This window comes from Mobula hypostoma, chromosome 15, assembly GCF_963921235.1.
Source record: "Mobula hypostoma chromosome 15, sMobHyp1.1, whole genome shotgun sequence".
Lineage (NCBI taxonomy): Eukaryota > Metazoa > Chordata > Chondrichthyes > Myliobatiformes > Myliobatidae > Mobula > Mobula hypostoma.
In genome coordinates, this window is record NC_086111.1 from 5275889 (window position 1) to 5295238 (window position 19350).

The 19350-nt window shown below is 42.4% G+C and overlaps 1 protein-coding gene across 3 annotated transcripts in view; it reads right to left on the reverse strand.

Annotated features, from left to right (window-relative positions):
• Window positions 1–604: 604 nt before the first annotated feature.
• The window catches only part of zgc:171775 (STKc_p38 domain-containing protein), a 42916-nt gene continuing 24170 nt past the window's right edge, over window positions 605–19350 (reverse strand). For all 3 annotated transcript variants that reach the window (XM_063067656.1, XM_063067655.1, XM_063067657.1), the window contains exons 7-12: window positions 17190–17304; window positions 10283–10354; window positions 6194–6273; window positions 4724–4802; window positions 2388–2561; window positions 605–803 (exon numbers count right to left, since the gene is read on the reverse strand). In XM_063067656.1, coding sequence (XP_062923726.1) covers window positions 742–803; window positions 2388–2561; window positions 4724–4802; window positions 6194–6273; window positions 10283–10354; window positions 17190–17304 — 582 coding nt within the window. In that variant the 3' untranslated portion in view covers window positions 605–741. The remainder of the gene's footprint in view (window positions 804–2387; window positions 2562–4723; window positions 4803–6193; window positions 6274–10282; window positions 10355–17189; window positions 17305–19350) is intronic.

Sequence of the window (19350 nt, forward strand, 5' to 3'; positions counted from 1 at the left end):
CACGCTGACACGACTGTATGTCTATGTTATATTGACTATCCTGTGATACATTCTATTTTTTATAAGTTACTGTAAATTGTAAATTGCACATTGCACACTTAGATAGACGTAAAGATTTTTACTCCTCATGTATATGAAGGAAGCCGTCTGGTGGCGTAGTGGCATCAGCACCAGACTTCTGAGTGATGGCTCCTGAGTTTGAATCCAGCCGGCTCCCTTGCACGCTTTCCATCCGTGCTGGGTTGAGCGTCAAGCTAGCAACTCGGCCTCGTAAAAATAAGAAAGCCTGCTAAAAAAACCTGCTGTTATGACAGTGTCCCAATGACTCCACTCGGAGTCAAGGGCTTTCTTCTTCTGTATATGAAGGATGTAAGTAATAGTCAATTCACTTCAATTCTAGTACCGTTACTACTGTTATTGCTGCTGCGGCTGCTAATGCTATTACTACTGCTGTTCCTACCACTGCTACTACTGCTACTAATATTTCTGCTGCTACCACTAGTACTGCTTCAACTACTACAACTACAACTGGTCCTACTACCGCTCCTGCCACTGCTCTCCTCTCCCCCTTCCATAGGAACACACCAGTTAATGCCATCTTCCACGTGTGTGCTTTTATTTAATATTTCTGTCATTGTGCACAGACACAAGAAGAACAGATGCAAGTTAACTGCTAGTAACATGGCTTTGTGGTTCCAAATTCATTTCAGTGAGTGTACTGCTTCTAGTGATCAAGCTGCATCAGGTTGCCATTTGTCTCGGGTTGTCTGGGTCAAAAGTCATAATCTCCATGTGAAGAAGACCTGGAGGGGAGGAGGTGGGAAAAAAAAACTTTTAGAAATGTCCATACCTAAAGCCATGAGAACAGACAGCTATTTTGTTGCAATGGCCCTCGTGCAGTAAAACTCTTTGTTTTGGGCAATTAAGCCTGGTTTCAGATTCTCAGTTTCCTTTGTCAGGAATCTTTGTAGAGGGCAATTGCAGGACAGGACAGAAGACATGCAGTTTTTCTATAAAAATCCTCCTGATCTTTTTCCCTTTTATACATGGTATTTATACAATTTTGGCCACACAGCCATGAATATAATGGATCCCATTACAGCTGCAAGTTTGCTTGCATCTACAGGTAGAAAATTGTTGCAGTGTGGTCATCTTATCACTAATCTGCCTGAAATATTATACATTCAGATGGAACTTGGAACATGTGTTGTGGCTTACTAACGCATTATTGTATCAGCAACAGAGAGAGAATAGTACTCCCTGCTTGTCTACAGAGTGGACTCCTTGAAAATCAAAATGATAAAAGCTAAGAATAGTTTGTACCATAAACATGCATTTTACACATTCTTCAAGATAAAAAAGCCTTTCAAATGCAAAATGGTGCCTTCTTTCAAATGAAAAGATTTAGGCAGTTAACTTTAAAATCTATGAGTGTTGCTATTGAAGAATAAGTACCTACTACTGGATACCAGCTATGGGCCTGAAATATTGACTGTTTCTCATAACACAGATGCTGCCTGGCCTGTGCTCATTCCAGCATTTTCTGATTTCATTTCAGATAATAATTTGCCTTCATTCAAATTAGTATGCAGCTCCATATAACGTCACTCACTCCCACACCCAGAGAACTTTTAAAAATCCAAGTCACGTGAGGGGAAGTGGGGTAGGGATGGTGAGATGAGGTGCATCTTTCAATGTTATTACCTTACAGCTTACCTGTTCATGACTCTACATGCACCAGGACATACAGGAATGAAAGGTGCTCAAAAAAGAATCCTGTACACCAAATATGGGATGCCAACTACTAGCTAGTTATTTGCATTTGGATCATAAAGAATCAACAGTAAACACAAAAGGTGCTGTAGACGCTTGAAGTCCAGAGCAATACACACAAAATGCTGGAGGAGCTCCGCAGGTCAGGAAGTATCTACGGGAATGGATACGCAGTCTATCATGCAGTGTGGAACAGATCAGATGTTCTCTGGTATTGATGCCAAGTGTTCTCATGCTGGTGCTATTAGTCTTCCTATAGCACCACCAACAGAATTATTGTGAACATAATATACCTGCCCAAATTGGTCCTACCTCACTGTTTTCCCTCTTTTTCCACTCTCTCTATATATATACAGTAATTCTGTGTATATATATATAGTAATGTACAGGTTTTTATTATTATGTATTGCATGTATTACTGCCACAATACAACAAATTTAATGGCATATACCAGTGACATTAAACCTGATTGTGATTCTTATTCCATACTTCCTCCTTCTCATGACCCATCTCCTTTCAAATCAGTGTCAATGGAGGGCACGGCCACAGAAATACACCTCTCTGAGCTTCCAGAGATAGCAGTGTAATTGCAGGAGAGCCTGAGTAATACTTGCTTTTCCATTCTTCAACCTTTAGGTCCAGGCTTTCAAAGGAATCATCATATGGCTCTGCTTCTGGCTCGTTGTTTGGATCGTGGTGTTCGCTGAGATAAGGATGTTCTAATGCGTCACTGGCTGTTATTCTTCTGTCTGGATCTAGAATTAGCATCCTTTCTAGCAGGTCAACAGCTAAGGGAGATTTGAGAAATCTGTAAATGACATGGTTACACACACCCACTGTAAGGTACATCAGTGAAAGCAACATATATGGACTCTCCCTGGATGTGAAATAAACACTCTCACCATTAAGGTATTCCTTGTCAAGTTCTCAGCCACCCCTTCGGGTATGACATACTATTGGTATATTTTCCTTCCTTTTGTTTTTTCTCCCATTGTTCTCCTTGTCTCTATTTTTGTGATGCAAACAATTTAAAGGAATTTTCATCAATAAAGAAACTCAGACTTGCTAGGTACATATCAACAGCTGCCATCCCTTTCCCTCTTCATCAATCTTCAGGTGCTGTGAATAAGTGAATATATGGCAGTTAGGGTGTAATGAGGAGATAGGAGAGGTCATTCATTTTGATAGAAAAAAGTGGAAAAGCGGTATCTTCTTTTGTTAAAGAAATGAGTGATTTGTATGGTCTTAATGTTCAGAGAGACTTACATGTCCTCCTAATCAACCTAAAGTCCTCAATTCTAAAAAATACAAGGAAGAGATCTGGTAGGCAAATTGTGTTTGTTCTGTTACTCAGTGAGGTAGTGAACAATTACTTTTACCACATTATCAATACCTTGCACCTCCCTTTGAACAGAATAATCCATGAATATACCTGGTGACACAACCTCTACAGCCCTCATTATGTTCTCAGTGAAGGATTTCAATCCTGAATGATAATGAATTTGAGAACGTGACCCCTGGTTCTGGGTGCACAGCCAGAAGAAACAATGTCCCTAAATCTATTTTTCATTTCAAGCTTTCAAAAATGTCTTTTAAAATTACTTTTAAAACTTGAATATGTTACCAATCCCTTATTTGTCAACCAACTCTTACCCCACTTCAGAATTTCCTTTCCAGAAATCAATCTACCAAATCTTTTTCACACTGCATCCATCACATTTCCTTTAATTAGGTAGACCAGACACCCACATAATATTCCACATTTAATCTCACCAGAACCTTCTCTAATTTCAAAGTGATATCAACACTTTCATACTCAAACTCCATTCTCAAATATGCTATTTGCCTTCCTAATTACAAGCTGCATTTATTTTATTTAGAGATAAAGCATGAAACAGGCCTTTCAAGCCGAGCCACCCAGCAACCCACCTATTTAACACTAGCCTAATCACAGGACAATTTACGATCACCAATTAACCTACTAACTGGTACCTCTTTGGACTGTGGAAGGAAAGCAGAGCACTCAGAGGAAACCCATGTGCACACAGGAACAACATGCAAACTTGCTTTTTTACAGAGGATGCCAGGATTGAACTCCAATGCCCCAAGCTGTAAAAATGTTTTCTAACCACTATGCTACAGTAGCACTAACATTTGCATGTTAACGTTCAGTGGTTTGTGTACAAGGACATTAGAGTCTCTCTGAGCCTCAAGAGATTTAAAATCACTCTTTTTTTGAACAAAAGAAACTGCATTTCTATTTTTTCTATCAAAATGAATGAGCTCCCCTATCTCCACATTACATCCTATCTGCCATAAATTCAGTCTCGCTGTTGCACTCTGAAGCCTCTGTGCATCCTCCTCAAGATGCACTGCCAAAACTTAGATATATTCCACTTAGTCCCTTCCTACAAATCAATGATGTAGATTGTGAACAGGTGGAACCCAATGGTGATCCTTTGGTCACAACCTTACAACCCCATAAGACATGAATTCAACTCATTATATTTGTCTGTTTACCAGCATGAATTGACGATTGGTTTATTACCTCTGATCCAACGGGCTTCATCTTTGGTTAATAATCTCTTATATGGTACCTTCTGAAGAACTTTTGCAACTATAAAGCCACCACATTCACTGGTCCCTTTATCTATCTTGATAATTGCAACTTCAAGACAATAAAACTGTCGCCAAAAACACAAGAGATTCTGCCGATGCTGGAAATCCAGCATCACACAAGCAAAATGCTGGAGGAACTCAGCAGGTCAGGCAGCGTCTACGGAGGGGAACAAAAAGTTGACAATTTTGGCTGAGACCCTTCATCAGTACCCGCTGAGTTCCTCCAGTATCTGTGTGCTACTCATGTCAGACATGATTACATAAATCCCTGTTGGTTCTGCACAATCCTATAACTTCATGCTCATAAAAGTTTTGTGAATATTACCAATACCTTGTGCTTTCATTGTGGGAAAAACCTGCTGGAATTTTTTCTTCTCTTGTGGTATGAGGGAACGGACATAGTTTCTTGCCTGAGGAAATTAAAATATAACACTGTCAAGCAGAATGGATGATAAAACTGATGTTTTAGATGTTAATTTATATTTCCATAGGCATTGGGCCATGGTTGGCAGCTTATCCAGGAGAAGATAAACTCTGATGTCAAACTTCTGCTGCCTTGTGGCTATACCCACTCACGGGGAAGGCTTTGGCAGTAAACCCTGAGGAAAAATCTGGAGAACGAGTCCCTAAGGCAATCCTATATTGACTTCAAAATTGATTGTCAACTTCTGTGACGCTGCTGGTGCCAAACTGTATCAGTCTCTGCCGTTCCTTTGGATTCATCAGCTGCATAGAGAGGGGGAGCCTTCCGCATGGGCAACAGTTTACTCTCCATATTGTAAAGCCCTGGCTTGCATATCAACTTTGACCACTAGAGTACAACACCAATGGAGAGCCTTGAGCACACAAACACAAATGAAAACAGGTCCTTCAGTCTAACCACTCCCTCAAAGAGATCCCATTCTGTAAGTGAGTGCTTATTGTACTCAATTAGCACTTGCTGTGAGTACAATAAGCACTCACATCAAACGTGTGAATAACAGTTTTATATTGTTTCAAATATAATATTACATTAGCATTTGTGTTCATGTTATAATGTCAGCATTAGCATTTATGTTATAGTTGGATAATGGCATAATCTAATTGATGCCTCATCAGACAAGCTGTTTAGACTCATGGCAGCTGTCATAAACACATACTTCACAAAAACAGGCCTTTCATTTCTCAGAGTCCACCAGCATGCACTCGCCCCATTTTCGGCTCCTTACAATTCTATCAACTTGGCCTAGATTCAACCCACACACTGGGGACAACTTACAGCGACTAATTGACCTGTCACCTAATGTATGTCTTTGAGATGTGAGGGAGATTCACCAGAGCACTTGGGGAAAACCCACAGGGCACAGGTGATCATGCAAACTTCAAAGCTAGAAAGCTTGAATCACTGGTACTAAGGAACAGAGTTACTCTAAAATGATACCTCAGTAAGAAACTGAGGTTTCAGAAAAGCAAGAAGGCTGATTAGCAAATGGCTTCAGAGCTTTCTCAAAAAGTGTTTGTACTGTACAGGAAGTAAGCTCAATCCTCTGTTCAGACTCACAATAAGCTACACTCTACTTTCCATTATACTGTGCTCAATGGCAGCTTTTGGAAGCAGAAGGCTAAGGTTGAGGAGAGTAGAGGAACCCCAAAATTTAGCCTGCTCTGTTAGGCATGCCACAGAACTAAAATGGCTAGCCTTTGTAGTGAGGTATTAAAACAGACCAAACCTGCTCTTGGTCAACTGAAGGACATTACATGGCACTTTTATAGTGGTATTCTCCCGTGACTACCCAATAAATAAAAGGTAGTAGATACATACGTCGTCGTTCTTCATGTTCTCCACCAGGTATTGTGGTGGTGTTCCCGTTACATTCATGATCTTTTTCAGTTGGTCAAAATCTAAACTGAAAAGTTAAAGAAACACTGACCTAAATTGTAATTGTCTTCATATGTCTTCAGATCTGGTCAGATATCTGATATTAAAAAGTACCAATGATCTTCACTTTATTATGTCAATAAATATTCATTCCAAAAGCAGGAAAAACTATCATTTTCAAAATTCCAAAGAAACATATCACATACATAAACAAGAGATTCTGCAGATGCTGGAAATCTAGACCAACACACAAAATGCTTGAGAAACTCAGCAGATCAGGCAGCATCTATGGAAATGAATAAACAGTCAATGTTTGGGGCCAAGACCCTTCATCAGGACTGGAAAGGAAGGGGGAGGATGCCAGAGTGAAAAGGTAGGGGGAGGGGTGAAGAAGGATAGCTAGGAAGAGAGATAGGTTAAGCCAGATGGATGGGGGAGGGGGATGAAGTAGGAAGTTGGAGGTGACAGGTGGAGAAGAAGGAATCTGATAGGAGAGGAGTATGGATCATGGGAGAAAGGGAAGAGGAGGGGCATCAAGAGGAGGTGATGGAGAGCTGAAGAAAAGAGGTAAGGGCCCAAAATGGGGAATAGAAGAAGAGGGAAGGGGAAGGGAAAGAAAAACATTCCCAGAAGGAGAATTCAATGTCCATGCCATCAGGTTGGAGTCTACCTAGATAGAATATGAGCTGCTGCTTCTCCAAGCTGAGTGTGGCATTATCATGGCAAAAGAGGAAGCCATGGACCGACATACTGGAATGGGAATGGGGATAGGAATCAAAATAATTGGCCATCGGGAAGTCTCACTTTCTGTAGATGGAGTGGAGGTGCTCACAAAGCAGTCCCCCAATTTACACTGGGTCTTACCAATGTAGAGGAGGCCATATTGGGAGCATGGATATGGTAGATGACCCCATCAGATTCACAGGTAAAGTGCTGGCTCACCTGCAAGGACTGTTTGGTATAGCATTTTGTTACTTGCAGGGTATGTGCCAGGAGAAGGGAGGGACAAATGAACAAGGGAGTCACAGAGGGAGTGAACCCTGTGGAAAGCAGAGAGTTGTGGGCGGGGGGGCAGGGCAGTGGTGAAGATGTGCTTGGTGGTAGGATCCCATTGAAGATTGAGGAAGTTGCAGAGAATGATTTGTTGGATGGGGAGGCTCATGGGGTGGTAGGCAAGGACAAGAGGAACTCTATCCTAGTTAAGCCGGCACGAAGATGGGGTGAGCATTGATGTCTGGGAAACTGAGGAGATGCAGGTGAGGGCACCATCAATGGAGCAGGAAGGGAAACCCTGTTTTTTTGAAGAGGGAGGACATCCTGGAAATGAAAGCCTCATTCTGGGAATTAATGCAGCAGAGACAAAGGAATTGAAAAAAGGAAATAGCATTTCTACAGGAGACAGAGTAGGAAGAGGTATAGTCAATATTGCCATGGGAATCGGTAGGTTTACAAAGGATGTTGGTAAACAGCTTGTCTCCAGAGATGGCAACGGAAAGACTGAGGTGTTAGAAATGGATCAAGTGAACTTATAGGCAAGTCGTTGAGGTTGACAAGCTTGGTGTGGGTGCATGAAGCAGCACCAATGCAGAAGTCAACATAGCCCAGAAAGAGTTGGGAGCATTTCAAAGGAAGACTTGGAATATGGACTCACAAACGAGAAAATCTGCAGATGCTGGAAATCTGAACAACACACGCACAAAATGCTGGAGAAAATCAGCAAGCCAGGCAGCATCTGTGGAAAAGAGCACAGTCGACATTTCGGGCTGAGACCCTTCCGCAGGACTGGAGAAAAAAGATGTGGAGTAGAGTTAAAAGATGGGGGGTGGGGTGGGTAAGAGAAGGGAGAAACAGAAGGTGATAGGTGGAACCGGGGGGGGTGGGGAGAGGGGTGAAGTAAAGAGCTGGGCTGTTGAGTGCTGAAAGAGATACTGGGCTGGAGAAGGGGGAGTCTGATGGGAGAGGACAGAAGGCCACAGAAGAAACAAAAGGAGGGAGGAGCACCAGAGGCGATGGGCAGGCAAAGAGATAAGGTGAGAGAGGGAAAAGGGGATGGAGAATGGTGAAGTGGGGGGGGGGTCATTACCAGAAGATCAAGAAATCGATGTTCATGCCATCAGGTTGGAGGCTACCCAGACGGAATACAAGGTGTTGTTCCTCCAACCTGAGTGTGGCCTCATCATGACAGTAGAGGAGGCCATGGAAAAACACATCAGAATGGGAATGGGAAGTGGAATTAAAACGGATGGCCACTGGGAGATCCTGCTTTTTCTGGCGGACAGAGTGTAGGTGCTTGGCAAAGAGGTACCCAATCACCGATATACAGGAGGCCACGCCAGGAGAACCGGACACAGTATATGTCCCCAACTGACTCACAGGCTAAATGTTGCCTCACCTGGAAGGACTATTTAGGGCCCTGAGTGGTAGTGAGGGAAGAGGTGTAGGGGCAGGTGAACCATTTGTTCCGTTTGCAAGGATAAGTGCTAAGAGGGAGGTCAGCGGGGACGGACGATTGGACAAGGGAGCACCTACATTCCATCCACCAGATATCAGTGAAACCCAACATAAATTGTGGGACCGCTTCACCGAGCTCCTAGGCTCCATCCACCAGAAAAAGCGGGATCTCCCAGTGGACACCCATTTTAATTCCACTTACCATTCCCATTCCCATTTCATGGCCTCCTCTCGTATTGTGATGAAACCACACTCAGGTTGGAGGAACAACACCTTATATTCAATCCGAGTAGCCTCCAACCTGATGGCATGAACATTGATTTCTCGAACTTCCAGTCATGCCAATCCCTCCCCCACCCCACCCCACCCCACCCACCGCCATTCCTCATTCCTTCTCTCACCTTATCTCTTTATCTGCCCATCACCTCCCTCTGGTGCTCCTCCCCCTTTTCTTTCTCCCATGGCCTTCAATCCTCTCCTATCAGACTCCCCCTTCTCCAGCCCTGTATCTCTTTCACCAATCAACTTCCCAGCTATTTACTTCATCCCTCCCCCTCCCAGTTTCACCTTTCACCTTGTGTTTCTCCTTCCCCTCCCCCCACCTTTTAACTCTACGCCACATAATTTTTTCTCCTCTCCTGATGAAGGGTCTCGGCCCAAAACGTAGACTGTACTTTTTTCCCCATAGATGCTGCCTGGCCTGCTGAGTTCCTCCAGCATTTTGTGTGTGTTGTTTGGATTTCTAGCACCTGCAGATTTTCTCTTGTTAGTGACGGGTGCCCATAGCTCCCCCTTGAGCTTGGAGGAATTATTATCATGTTTCCATCCATTACAAGTGGTTTCATTTCCATCCAAGCTAAAAATTTGACCCCTTTCTAAGGTGTCAGCTTTTCAATATGGTGTGTAATTAGAACTTAAGCAGGAACGACACTTCTTTCCAAATATAATATTTTAGAAACATTCTTCAGTTATAGTCTTTGCAAAGTAAAACCCTTTAATTTTACTTTGATTAAAAAACTTGCATCCTTCACTTATTTAAATTAATGATTGACAGATTAATTTGTTATAGTAAAAATAAGAATAAAGAAACTGGTTCCAAACTGGCATATGATTGAAGAGAGTTAGTGTAATTGGAAGAGGGTTTACTTCATAGTCAATTTTACACCATATTTAATACTCTATGTAGAGGCATGACTAAAACCATGTAAAGTCTGTTATAGATATACCACTCTCTTCTTCACTGAGGAAGTTTCCCTTTAACTTGAAAAAGATGCCCCTACTTTACTTTGCAGAGGACAGAAATGACCGATGTCAATCCCACTTGATCTCACTGGCTGGGAAAGCAACAACCATTTTTTCGGAAATACAATTGCAGATCCTAGAATTTTGAAATTATAACTCAAAATGTGGGAGATATATATATATTAGATCAAACTCTAATTTTAAAAATTCCTTTTCATCAATTATGACAATTTCCAGCATTTAATATTTTAATTTCTTCTTTCTCAATGGTGCATTCACTTAATAATAGAATAAATTCCTTCCCCTTAAAATGTGTGCAGATATTTATTCCAAGGATACGGTCAAATCCAGGGAAGAGCACAGATCCTGTGACCATCTCAGCTAGGATGCAGCCCACAGACCAAATATCCACTGTATGGCAAGGTGAGAAAAAACAAGGCTTAGATAAATTTGCCAACACCATAAATATTCTTGGAAAACAGATAATCTGGTTAACCTCTTTGAGATGTTAAATAGGGATGTTATATTGTTAAAATAAATGTATTTTTCTTTGTTTCTTTTGGTGCTACCTTCATCCGTTGCCTCCCCCACCTTAATCTTTCCCTTTCCTTGTCACCTTCCTGGATAAGAAAACAGTTTATTTTACAATGATACAAGATCTAACACAGAAAGAAACAAAAATATTCTGAGGATCATAATAAGGTCTCATACAACTGCAGCGAGATAGGAACCAGTTAATTGAGGATTTAGATTCTTAAACCCATGGTCAGGACAACACTTCAGATACAAAACATTTCATAGTAACTTCTGTTGCTGGTTTCTTGAATATTCCACATTTCTGATTTATGGTATGTATAACATGTTGCTTCTTGTCTATAACTTCTTAGATTCTGGCTTTCCAGATAGAGACACAGAGAACCACAGCCTAGAAACGGGCCTTTTGGCCTATCTAGTCCATGCTGACCTGGTCTTCTGCCTAGTCCCATCTACCTGCTCCTGGACCACAGGCCTCCATACCCCTCTAACCCATATATGTATCCAAATCCACAATTAATGCCACCCCCATTGGCAGCTTGTTCCACACTTACACCGCCCTCTGAGTGAAGAAGATCCCACTCAAATCCCCCTTAAGTACTTCACCTTTCAGCCTTAACCTATGACCCCACCAGTTACTGCTGCCTTGATATGCCACAATGAACTGAAGCAATGGAGTGAAGGCAGAATGTACCCAAGTCCGGCCTGACAAAAATAACATCAGGTAACAAGCCTCTGCTCCAGCTATTGGGAAAGCAGGGTCACCTGAGAAAAGGCTGGAGGTTAGTTGGAGCAGACAGATGGGTGAGAGAGAACAGAAACATATGCAAAGAGAGAGGTGGGGGAAGGGAGAAAGATGTCAAAGGGGAAGCAGAGAAAGAAAAAGAAAGAATATACAGTGGCAGGTTGGCAATGCCTTTTTACTGACCTCTCCTTGTCATGGGGTCCAGTCTTGGGTCTTTTGATCAAATGATACCTAAGATTTGGTATTATTCATTATCTCTAACTGAACTGCACTCCCACTCCTTTCCCATTTCTTTCTTACGTCTCTTTTCTGTCACATTCTTCTTCACTCCTCATTCCCTTTCTCCTCAAACATTACATTCAACCCTGCCCGTTAGTACCTCTTCCCTCTAGGATACCCTTTCTACTATGGACCAACTCTCTTTGGCTCCCCTGTTCCCCATCTATCCTGGCCCTCTGTGTTCTCTCCCATCCCTCCGTGTCTTTTTCTTTCTCCCCTTTCTTTCTCTGTCCCAAAATCCACCTGTTACAGTGAATTGAAGCAAACAATGCTATTAGTAAGCTGACAACAAATCATTGTTCCTATCGAAGTCTTGAATATTCTTTGGGTATAAACCATTTAAACAGTTGTGCTTTGGAATGTATGGTTGAGATTTGAGTTTTGAGATTTTGAGTTGTGTGGTTTTACTGAATAAAGGAGTATTTTGAATTCTAGCTTTGATCTGTCTACTGGCTTTGGGTCTCATCAGTAGTTATAGACTAGCAAACACAACAAATTGGCAACGAGGTGCTTTATAATATTTCAGCAGAAAGCTTACATGCAACCCTACAACAGCAGCAAGCTCAATTTGAAACAGTGCAGCTGGAGTTAATCGAAACCTTGACTAGCAAGTTATCAGTGAGTCCAATGACATTGGTGTCAAACACTGAACAGAACTAACAAGCATTTTTGGAACAGAACTAACAAGCATAACTAACCTAAAACTCGTTAAACATGACGCTGATGACTTCACCACATATGCCAGTGTTATCAAACGTGAATGTGAAAAGTTCAAGCTGGGTAACCTGACTGACTGAATGTCTGATTTGTATTTGTGGACTGCAGGCATCTGACGACACAGACATTCAGAAACGGCTCCTGGGCAGACGGAAACAAGACCCTGCTGTGATTTTACAAGCTGTCACCCAAGAACGTCAGTGAGTGATGAACTGGAAATGCGATTCCAACCTGGTCAGACAAAACCACGTCGATGCAGTTTGCAGTGGCCCACTAAGCAGGTCTCCAAGTAGCCAAACACAGCTTATTGGAATTGTGGATGTAGCATTATGCAAGACCTGCTGATACAAGAAAGATGTTTGCGGCAAATACCAACACCATAGTCTCAAAGAAGGCTTTTGCTGTCCTTCACTGACTTCTAGGCCAGTGAAACACAAGGACAAGAAGTTTCAAAAGCCATCAAAATCTACAAGGAACTTAATGGTAACATTCAAAACTCACCCCTAGAAGAAGGTACACCAACATATTTATCAATAATCATTTGGTCCAGCTACACTTGATACATCAGTCATTACCATTATCTCCAAACACATGAGATGGGAACTTAGGACCCCACCACTCATCACTACGCCTGCAGTTCATTGGGTGGACACTCCTGCTGATCAGCAAACCGCACTGCATTGTGAAGCTGAACAGTAACCAAGTCACTTGTGCATGCATAACCCAACAGACTAGCCAGGTCTGAGTGTCTGTGGTATTGACTGGATGGACACACTTGATCTCTGGAGAATCCCTCTTGATGAAGTCTTTACAAAGAGATTCACCATTCAAATTACGTCAGTCGATGCATACCATCATTAGTACACGAGACCATACAACAGAAACTGCAACAGCACTATGCAGCAGTCATTCAAGAAGGTTTAGGTTGCTGCACTAAACTGCAAGTAGAACTTCATCTCCATCCAGACACGAAGCTAGTCTTCTGTCCCAAAAAACCAGTCCCATACACAGCTTTACCAATCATGTTAGATTGAAACAAGCTGACGTGATCTAAGCCGTCAACTACTTGCATTGGCCAGTCCCAATAGTCATTACAAAGAAAGTCAATGGTACTGTGAGGTTGTGTGCTCAATGTGGCTCTGCAGACACATCAGTACCCATTACTGTGCCGATACCGGTAGGTCTCTTTGCAAAGTTGAATGGTGGTTGCTACTTTGCAAAGTTGGACTTGACTGAAGCCTATCTCCAGGTGAAATAGCAGAAAATCCACACGAGCTTCTCACCATTACACATAAGGGGTTGCTTTCCTTCCTTTGTCCTCCTTTTGGGGTAAAGTTGGCTCCTTATGGATACAATGCTGAGAGGTATTGATGGTGTTGCCACTTCCCTCAGTGACATCATTATGATGGTCACAATCAGAGAGAACCATGCCAATGTCTGGACCATATTTTGAACAATCTATAAGATTTTGGATTGCAACTTTGGGCAGAAAAATGCAGATCCAGACGTCTTCAATCAAGTACCTGAGATTCATCATAAGTGATCATGGTTGTTGCCTGGAACCCAAAAACATCACCACTATTTTAAAGATATCACCATCAGACGTCAGCACTTTATGATAATTTTTGGGCAAGATCAGTCATTATTCAGCATTTCTCCCAACAATGTACTAGCTGAGGGAGCCACTCAATGCCCTGTTCAACAAGGGTGCCATGTGGATATGGTCCAAACAATGCCAAGAGGCTTTTGATCAGGTAAAGAATATGTTGTCATCTGATCTTCTCTTGATGCATTTCAACCCAGAGTTGACAATCTTGTCACAACGGATGCATGCACCTATGGAGTGGGAGCTGTCATATCCGATATCTCCCCTGATGGTTCAGAAAAAGTGTCATGCACCCAGCCAAATCACTGACCGCAGCAGAAAGGAACTATGGACAATTTGAGAAGGAAACCTTGAGAATCATCTTTGTTGTGAAGAAATTCCAGAAGATGCTTTATGGCAGATCCCTCAGTCTCCTTGCTGATCACAAGCCAGTGAGATCCATTTTCAGGTCTAAGAAAGGCATCCTGGTAGATACAGCTAACCATCTACAAAGGTGGGCAATGATGTTATTAGCTACGATTTTGAAATCAAGTACCCATCAACCCAGGAACTTGGTCAGGCAGATGCCATTTCCAGACTTATGAATCAGCAGGCTACTGAAAATGAAGATGCAGACATGGCTGCAATTTCAGTGGATTCTGAAGTCCACCAGGTTGTATCAGTTACTGCTGAAGGTTTTCCAGTCACGGTCGACAAGATTTGAGCAGATCCTCTTCTTCAGTATATCTACAGATACCTTGTTGATGATGGCCAGTCAAGGTTGAAGAAGGTGTCGTACCTGCTAGTAACATCATACCTCATTCTCAACAGTGGACTCCTGTCTAACGTTTGGAGACAGATTAGTGATTCCACGAACACTTCGACCAAAAGTACACAGTTCCACTGTGGTCACCTGGGCATCAATCAAATGAAAGCCCTGGCAAGAAGCTTTGTATACTGGCCAGGCATAGACAAGGACATCACATCTACAAACGTACATGCAACCAGTGTACTCAGTGTTCAATGGCAGCAAAGGATCCGAGTCGAGCCAATCCACAACCTTAGCTTCAGCTTCCCAAACCTTGGAGTTGTGTACATATTGACTTCGCTGGCCCAATCAGTTGGTGCACCTAACCTGTCCTGGTTGACGCCTATTCCAAATGGCCAGAAGTATTAGGTAAGTCTTTGAATAATACTGTAGCTAATACTTGAAGTCAACGACGATAGAAGCTACCATTCAACAGCTGCTGCAGATCTTCAGTTGCTTTGGGATGCCAGAAGCTCTTGTTTCTGAAAATGGCACTCAGTTCAGTTCACAGCAATTTGCTGCTTTCTGCCCGTGCAGTGGAATTATCCTCATTCGCTCGCCCCCATATTATCAACTGTCCAATGGCAAAGCAGAGAGGTTTGTAGATACCTTCAATCGGTCGCTTCTGAAACCAAGAGGGAAAGGAATATCGGCTGAGGCCCTCAAAACATTTTGGCTGACATGTCGAATTCAGGCTTCAAGGGGAAGTCCCCAGCTGAAGCAGTTTTGAGAAGAAAACTGAGCACGGTGTTGGATGCAATACTACCACAGCTTCCAACATTCAAGGCCAGATGGTCAGGTGCACAAAGGCAGCCGCAGTTCAGTCATTCAAGCCCAGAGCTGCAGTGTGGGTTAGGCAGTATCGCAATGGGCACCAGGTCATATTGGCAAACAAAGTTATCAGATGGACATCACTAGTGTCACCATATCAAAGGGTTCCGACCGCATTATCCCAAAGGCGCAACAAGATCATCAGGCAGATCGTGAAGCACAAAGCTGGACCTTCATCTCCTCTTGCAAGGGTTCGATTTACCCCGACCGAACCAACCATCAATGCCACCATAACCGCAAGCAACATCACGATAAGAAAGTGACAGCCTGTAACTACTAGGAAGGACTTGTTGCCAATGGATGTTCCAATTCAAATCAATCCTCGGCTCAAGTCTTTTAGGTATTTATCTTCAAGTGGGAGGTGTTACGGTGAGTCCAAACACCCAACACCTATTGGTCAGCTGACAACCAATCCCAGGCTGACTTTCACTAACTGATCGTTGTTCCTGTCATTGTCTTGAATGCCCTTTGGCTAAACTATTTAAAGAGTCACACTTTGGGATGTAGGGTTGAGATGTGAGTTTTGTAGTTACTGAATAAAGGAGGATTTCAAGTTCCAGCTTTGTCCTATGTCCTGGCTTTGGGTCACATCAGTAGGTGAGCAAACACACACAACCTCCCTCTGTCTTTCCCATTGTGCTATCCGTCGGCGCCCCTACCGTATGAGTACTTCCTCACTCAATGTTCCGTCCATCAGAAAACACCCCCCACCCCACCCCCACATTGTGCCTCCTCATGATAACTGCCTAACCCTCCCCCTCCTTCTGTAGTACCAATCCCATTTCCTTTGAGGCCAACAGCTCTGGGCTTTTCACTGTACACCTCCAACCTCAGTTCCTACTCTTCCACTTCCTTTGTGCCCATGCTGCCCCACATTCCCCCATTGCTCATCCCACAGTACTTCCCAATATCCCACCTATCTGTATCTCAGCCTCTGGGATCCCCTGCTTCTCTGCCCCCCCCCCACATTACCCTGAGCACCTTACTCTCTCTCCTATTATGTACTACACTCTTGAGCCTCTCTGTACACCCATTCATTCACTACTCCTTTCGTGCTTCCTCATTCCTCCCTCCCTCTACAGTCCTCAATTTTCCACCTTCTGCACCCTTTCACTCCTGCTTCCTTTGTGCTCCTCAAGATTCAGGATTGTTTAATGTCACAAGTGTAAAGGAGATGAAATAATTGTTACTCTGGATCCAATGAAGTGCAGGAAAAAAAAACACAATAAGGTAAGATTTAAAAAATCAATAATAATGAAAAAAAACAGAAAAACAATCCTGATTATTCCTCGATCTACACCTCTCCTTGTGACTTGCACTTCCGCTCCTCCCTGTGATTCCACTTACACCTCATCTTCTCCCTTTGGTCGCTCCTGCACCCCTTCAAATATACTGTCGTAGGCTGTACTCCTATTAGCTCTAATACATATTGAGTAAGTACATGATTTATTATGATTAACATTTTAAATACTTAACAGTGATAATTACAATGCTCCAGTGTTAAAGATGCTGATGATGTTATATTATAATGTCATAATGTTAATAACAAACAGCAACCAATAAAACATTTCTAGCAGGAACCAGCTAACAAAGGAATTCGGTACTTACAACTGGCATTATTGTTCTACTTCAAAATTTAGTGTGAAGTCAGAGCAAATTTATTGAGCATTGGGTGTGTTCCTCAGAGATTTAACAGCTCTTTTTTCAAGAGAAGTTCAAAAAGGGTTGACAGGTGTGTGACTGGTACCTGAGTAACTGTAACGCATCCAGTTCAGTATAACCTCCGGGGGTCGGTACCAGCGAGTAATCACGTAGCCTGTCATCTCCAACTCGGTGTGACGAGCCAATCCAAAATCCAAAATCTGGAAAGAAGATCACATAACAAATGCAAAGGGCATTTATTTTTGAAAACCACCATAATTTTTGCAGATTGAAAGTAGTAAAAAAATAGGAATGGACATAAGTACATCACCAGGTTTAAAGGAACAGTCACCACAGAGCCTGTCATCCTGATGTGATCATTAGTCTAATACCTGATAGCATTGTTATAGTTTACTGCTGGTAAACACCTAACAATATTTTGATCATTTGTTTTTATGAGTTTTTAATAAAACATGCTACCAAATGTTAAAAATGAAATATAAACTAAATCTAGTTTATTTAATCGACCCCTGTTTTACCGAACTCCCCTGCTATCATGACTCGTTTCCTTTAAACACCTTTTCATGTTCTCCACCACTAAGATGGAACACAGGCTTTGGAAAAAGCTTCCTGCTCTGGGGGCACAACACACAGTCATATAGCTTGGAAAAAGTCCCTCTGTCCAACTCATCCATATGGACTGTGTTGTCCATCAAACGGCAACGTAAGTTGTAGGCCAGTATAAATTCTCTCTCCTCCCCAGATTTGTGTTTCTCACACAATTTCTGCTTCCCCTTTTTCTCTCATTCTCAGTGCGTTGTCTGGGATGTTTGCTGCCACCCCACTGTGACCCAGACAGTGGTTCTAGATTACAGGTAACTGGTGGTTGGCTGGTCATTAGCTCAGAATTTCAAGATAGGGCTCATTCATAAAAACCCATTTTTATGACTTCATTTCCAAGTGACCTGCAGCAGCACTTGGGAAACCAATGATCCAGTTGGGAAACTTGAGAATTTGACACTACACTGTTGGAATACACGTCAGGGTGTCAGGAAATGTAGAGGAGACTTGACCCAAAAGCAGAGCGGCAGAGATTATTTATTGGCAAGTGATAACTTTAATAATAAACTGCAAAATAATAAGATACATAGGGCCACAAAACAAGAGAGAGAAGGTATGAAACACCACAGGCAACAAGGCCAGGAGCAACACATGCAAATGCTGGAGTAAATCAACAGGTGAGGCAGCGTCTATAGAAATGAATAGATAGTCAACGTTTCGGGCCAAGACCCTTCTTCAGGATTCATAACTAGTTAGAAACAAGAGCTGTGGATGAGAGATGGGCTTAAGTAGGTGCTGAGTTGGAAATAAGTGGCAGGTAGCTGGGAGGAGACTGCCTGCCCTTACAGGCCTGACACAAAGAATGTTATGTTCAAACTGTATAATACAGTTACAGTTATCAAAAACAAAAATCAAAAACTGCAGATGATAGGAATTTGACATTAAAACAGGAAAAGCTGCAAAAATCAGCAGATCAGACAACTGTGGAAAGAGATAAAGATTGGATTAACAATTAGCTTTATTTGTCACATTCACTTCAAAACATCAAAATATACAGCGAATGGCAGTGTTTATGTCGAAGAAATACTGGGGGCAGCACACAAGTGTCACCATGCTTCCAGCACCAACATAGCATGACAGAGAAATGGTTAATACTCTAACACTTTTTTCTGTGAAAGAAAAATGTTAATTTAGGTAGCAAGAAGGATGGGGTTGGGCAACTGGAATATGGGAATTTCTGTGACGGGTGAAGTAATGTGACAGTCAAGATACAATTAATCGTCTTTGTCTATGTAATGTGTTGTTAATGTTATATAGTATTATAGTGATATAAAGTACATAAATAATCCCTTCAGACTACCTTAACTACCTTGACAAAAGCCTATTGGTATTGGTCACATTTTGTCACATCTATGTCATGTTGCCAGAATTGGGGTGGCACAGGAGCGTAGTGGTTAGCAAGGACATTGCTTTATGGTACAGGAGACACAAGTTCAATTCCCATCGCTGCCTGTGTCGAGTTTATATGTTCTCTCCATGACTGTGTGGGTTTCCTCTGGGTGCTCCAGTTTCCTCCCACATTCCAAAGATACAACGGTTGGTAGGTTAATGGTGAATTGTAAATTGTCCCCTGATTAGACGAGGGTTAAATTGATGGATGGTTGGGCGGCGTGGCTCAAAAGGGCTGTAAGGGTTAGGAGGGCCCA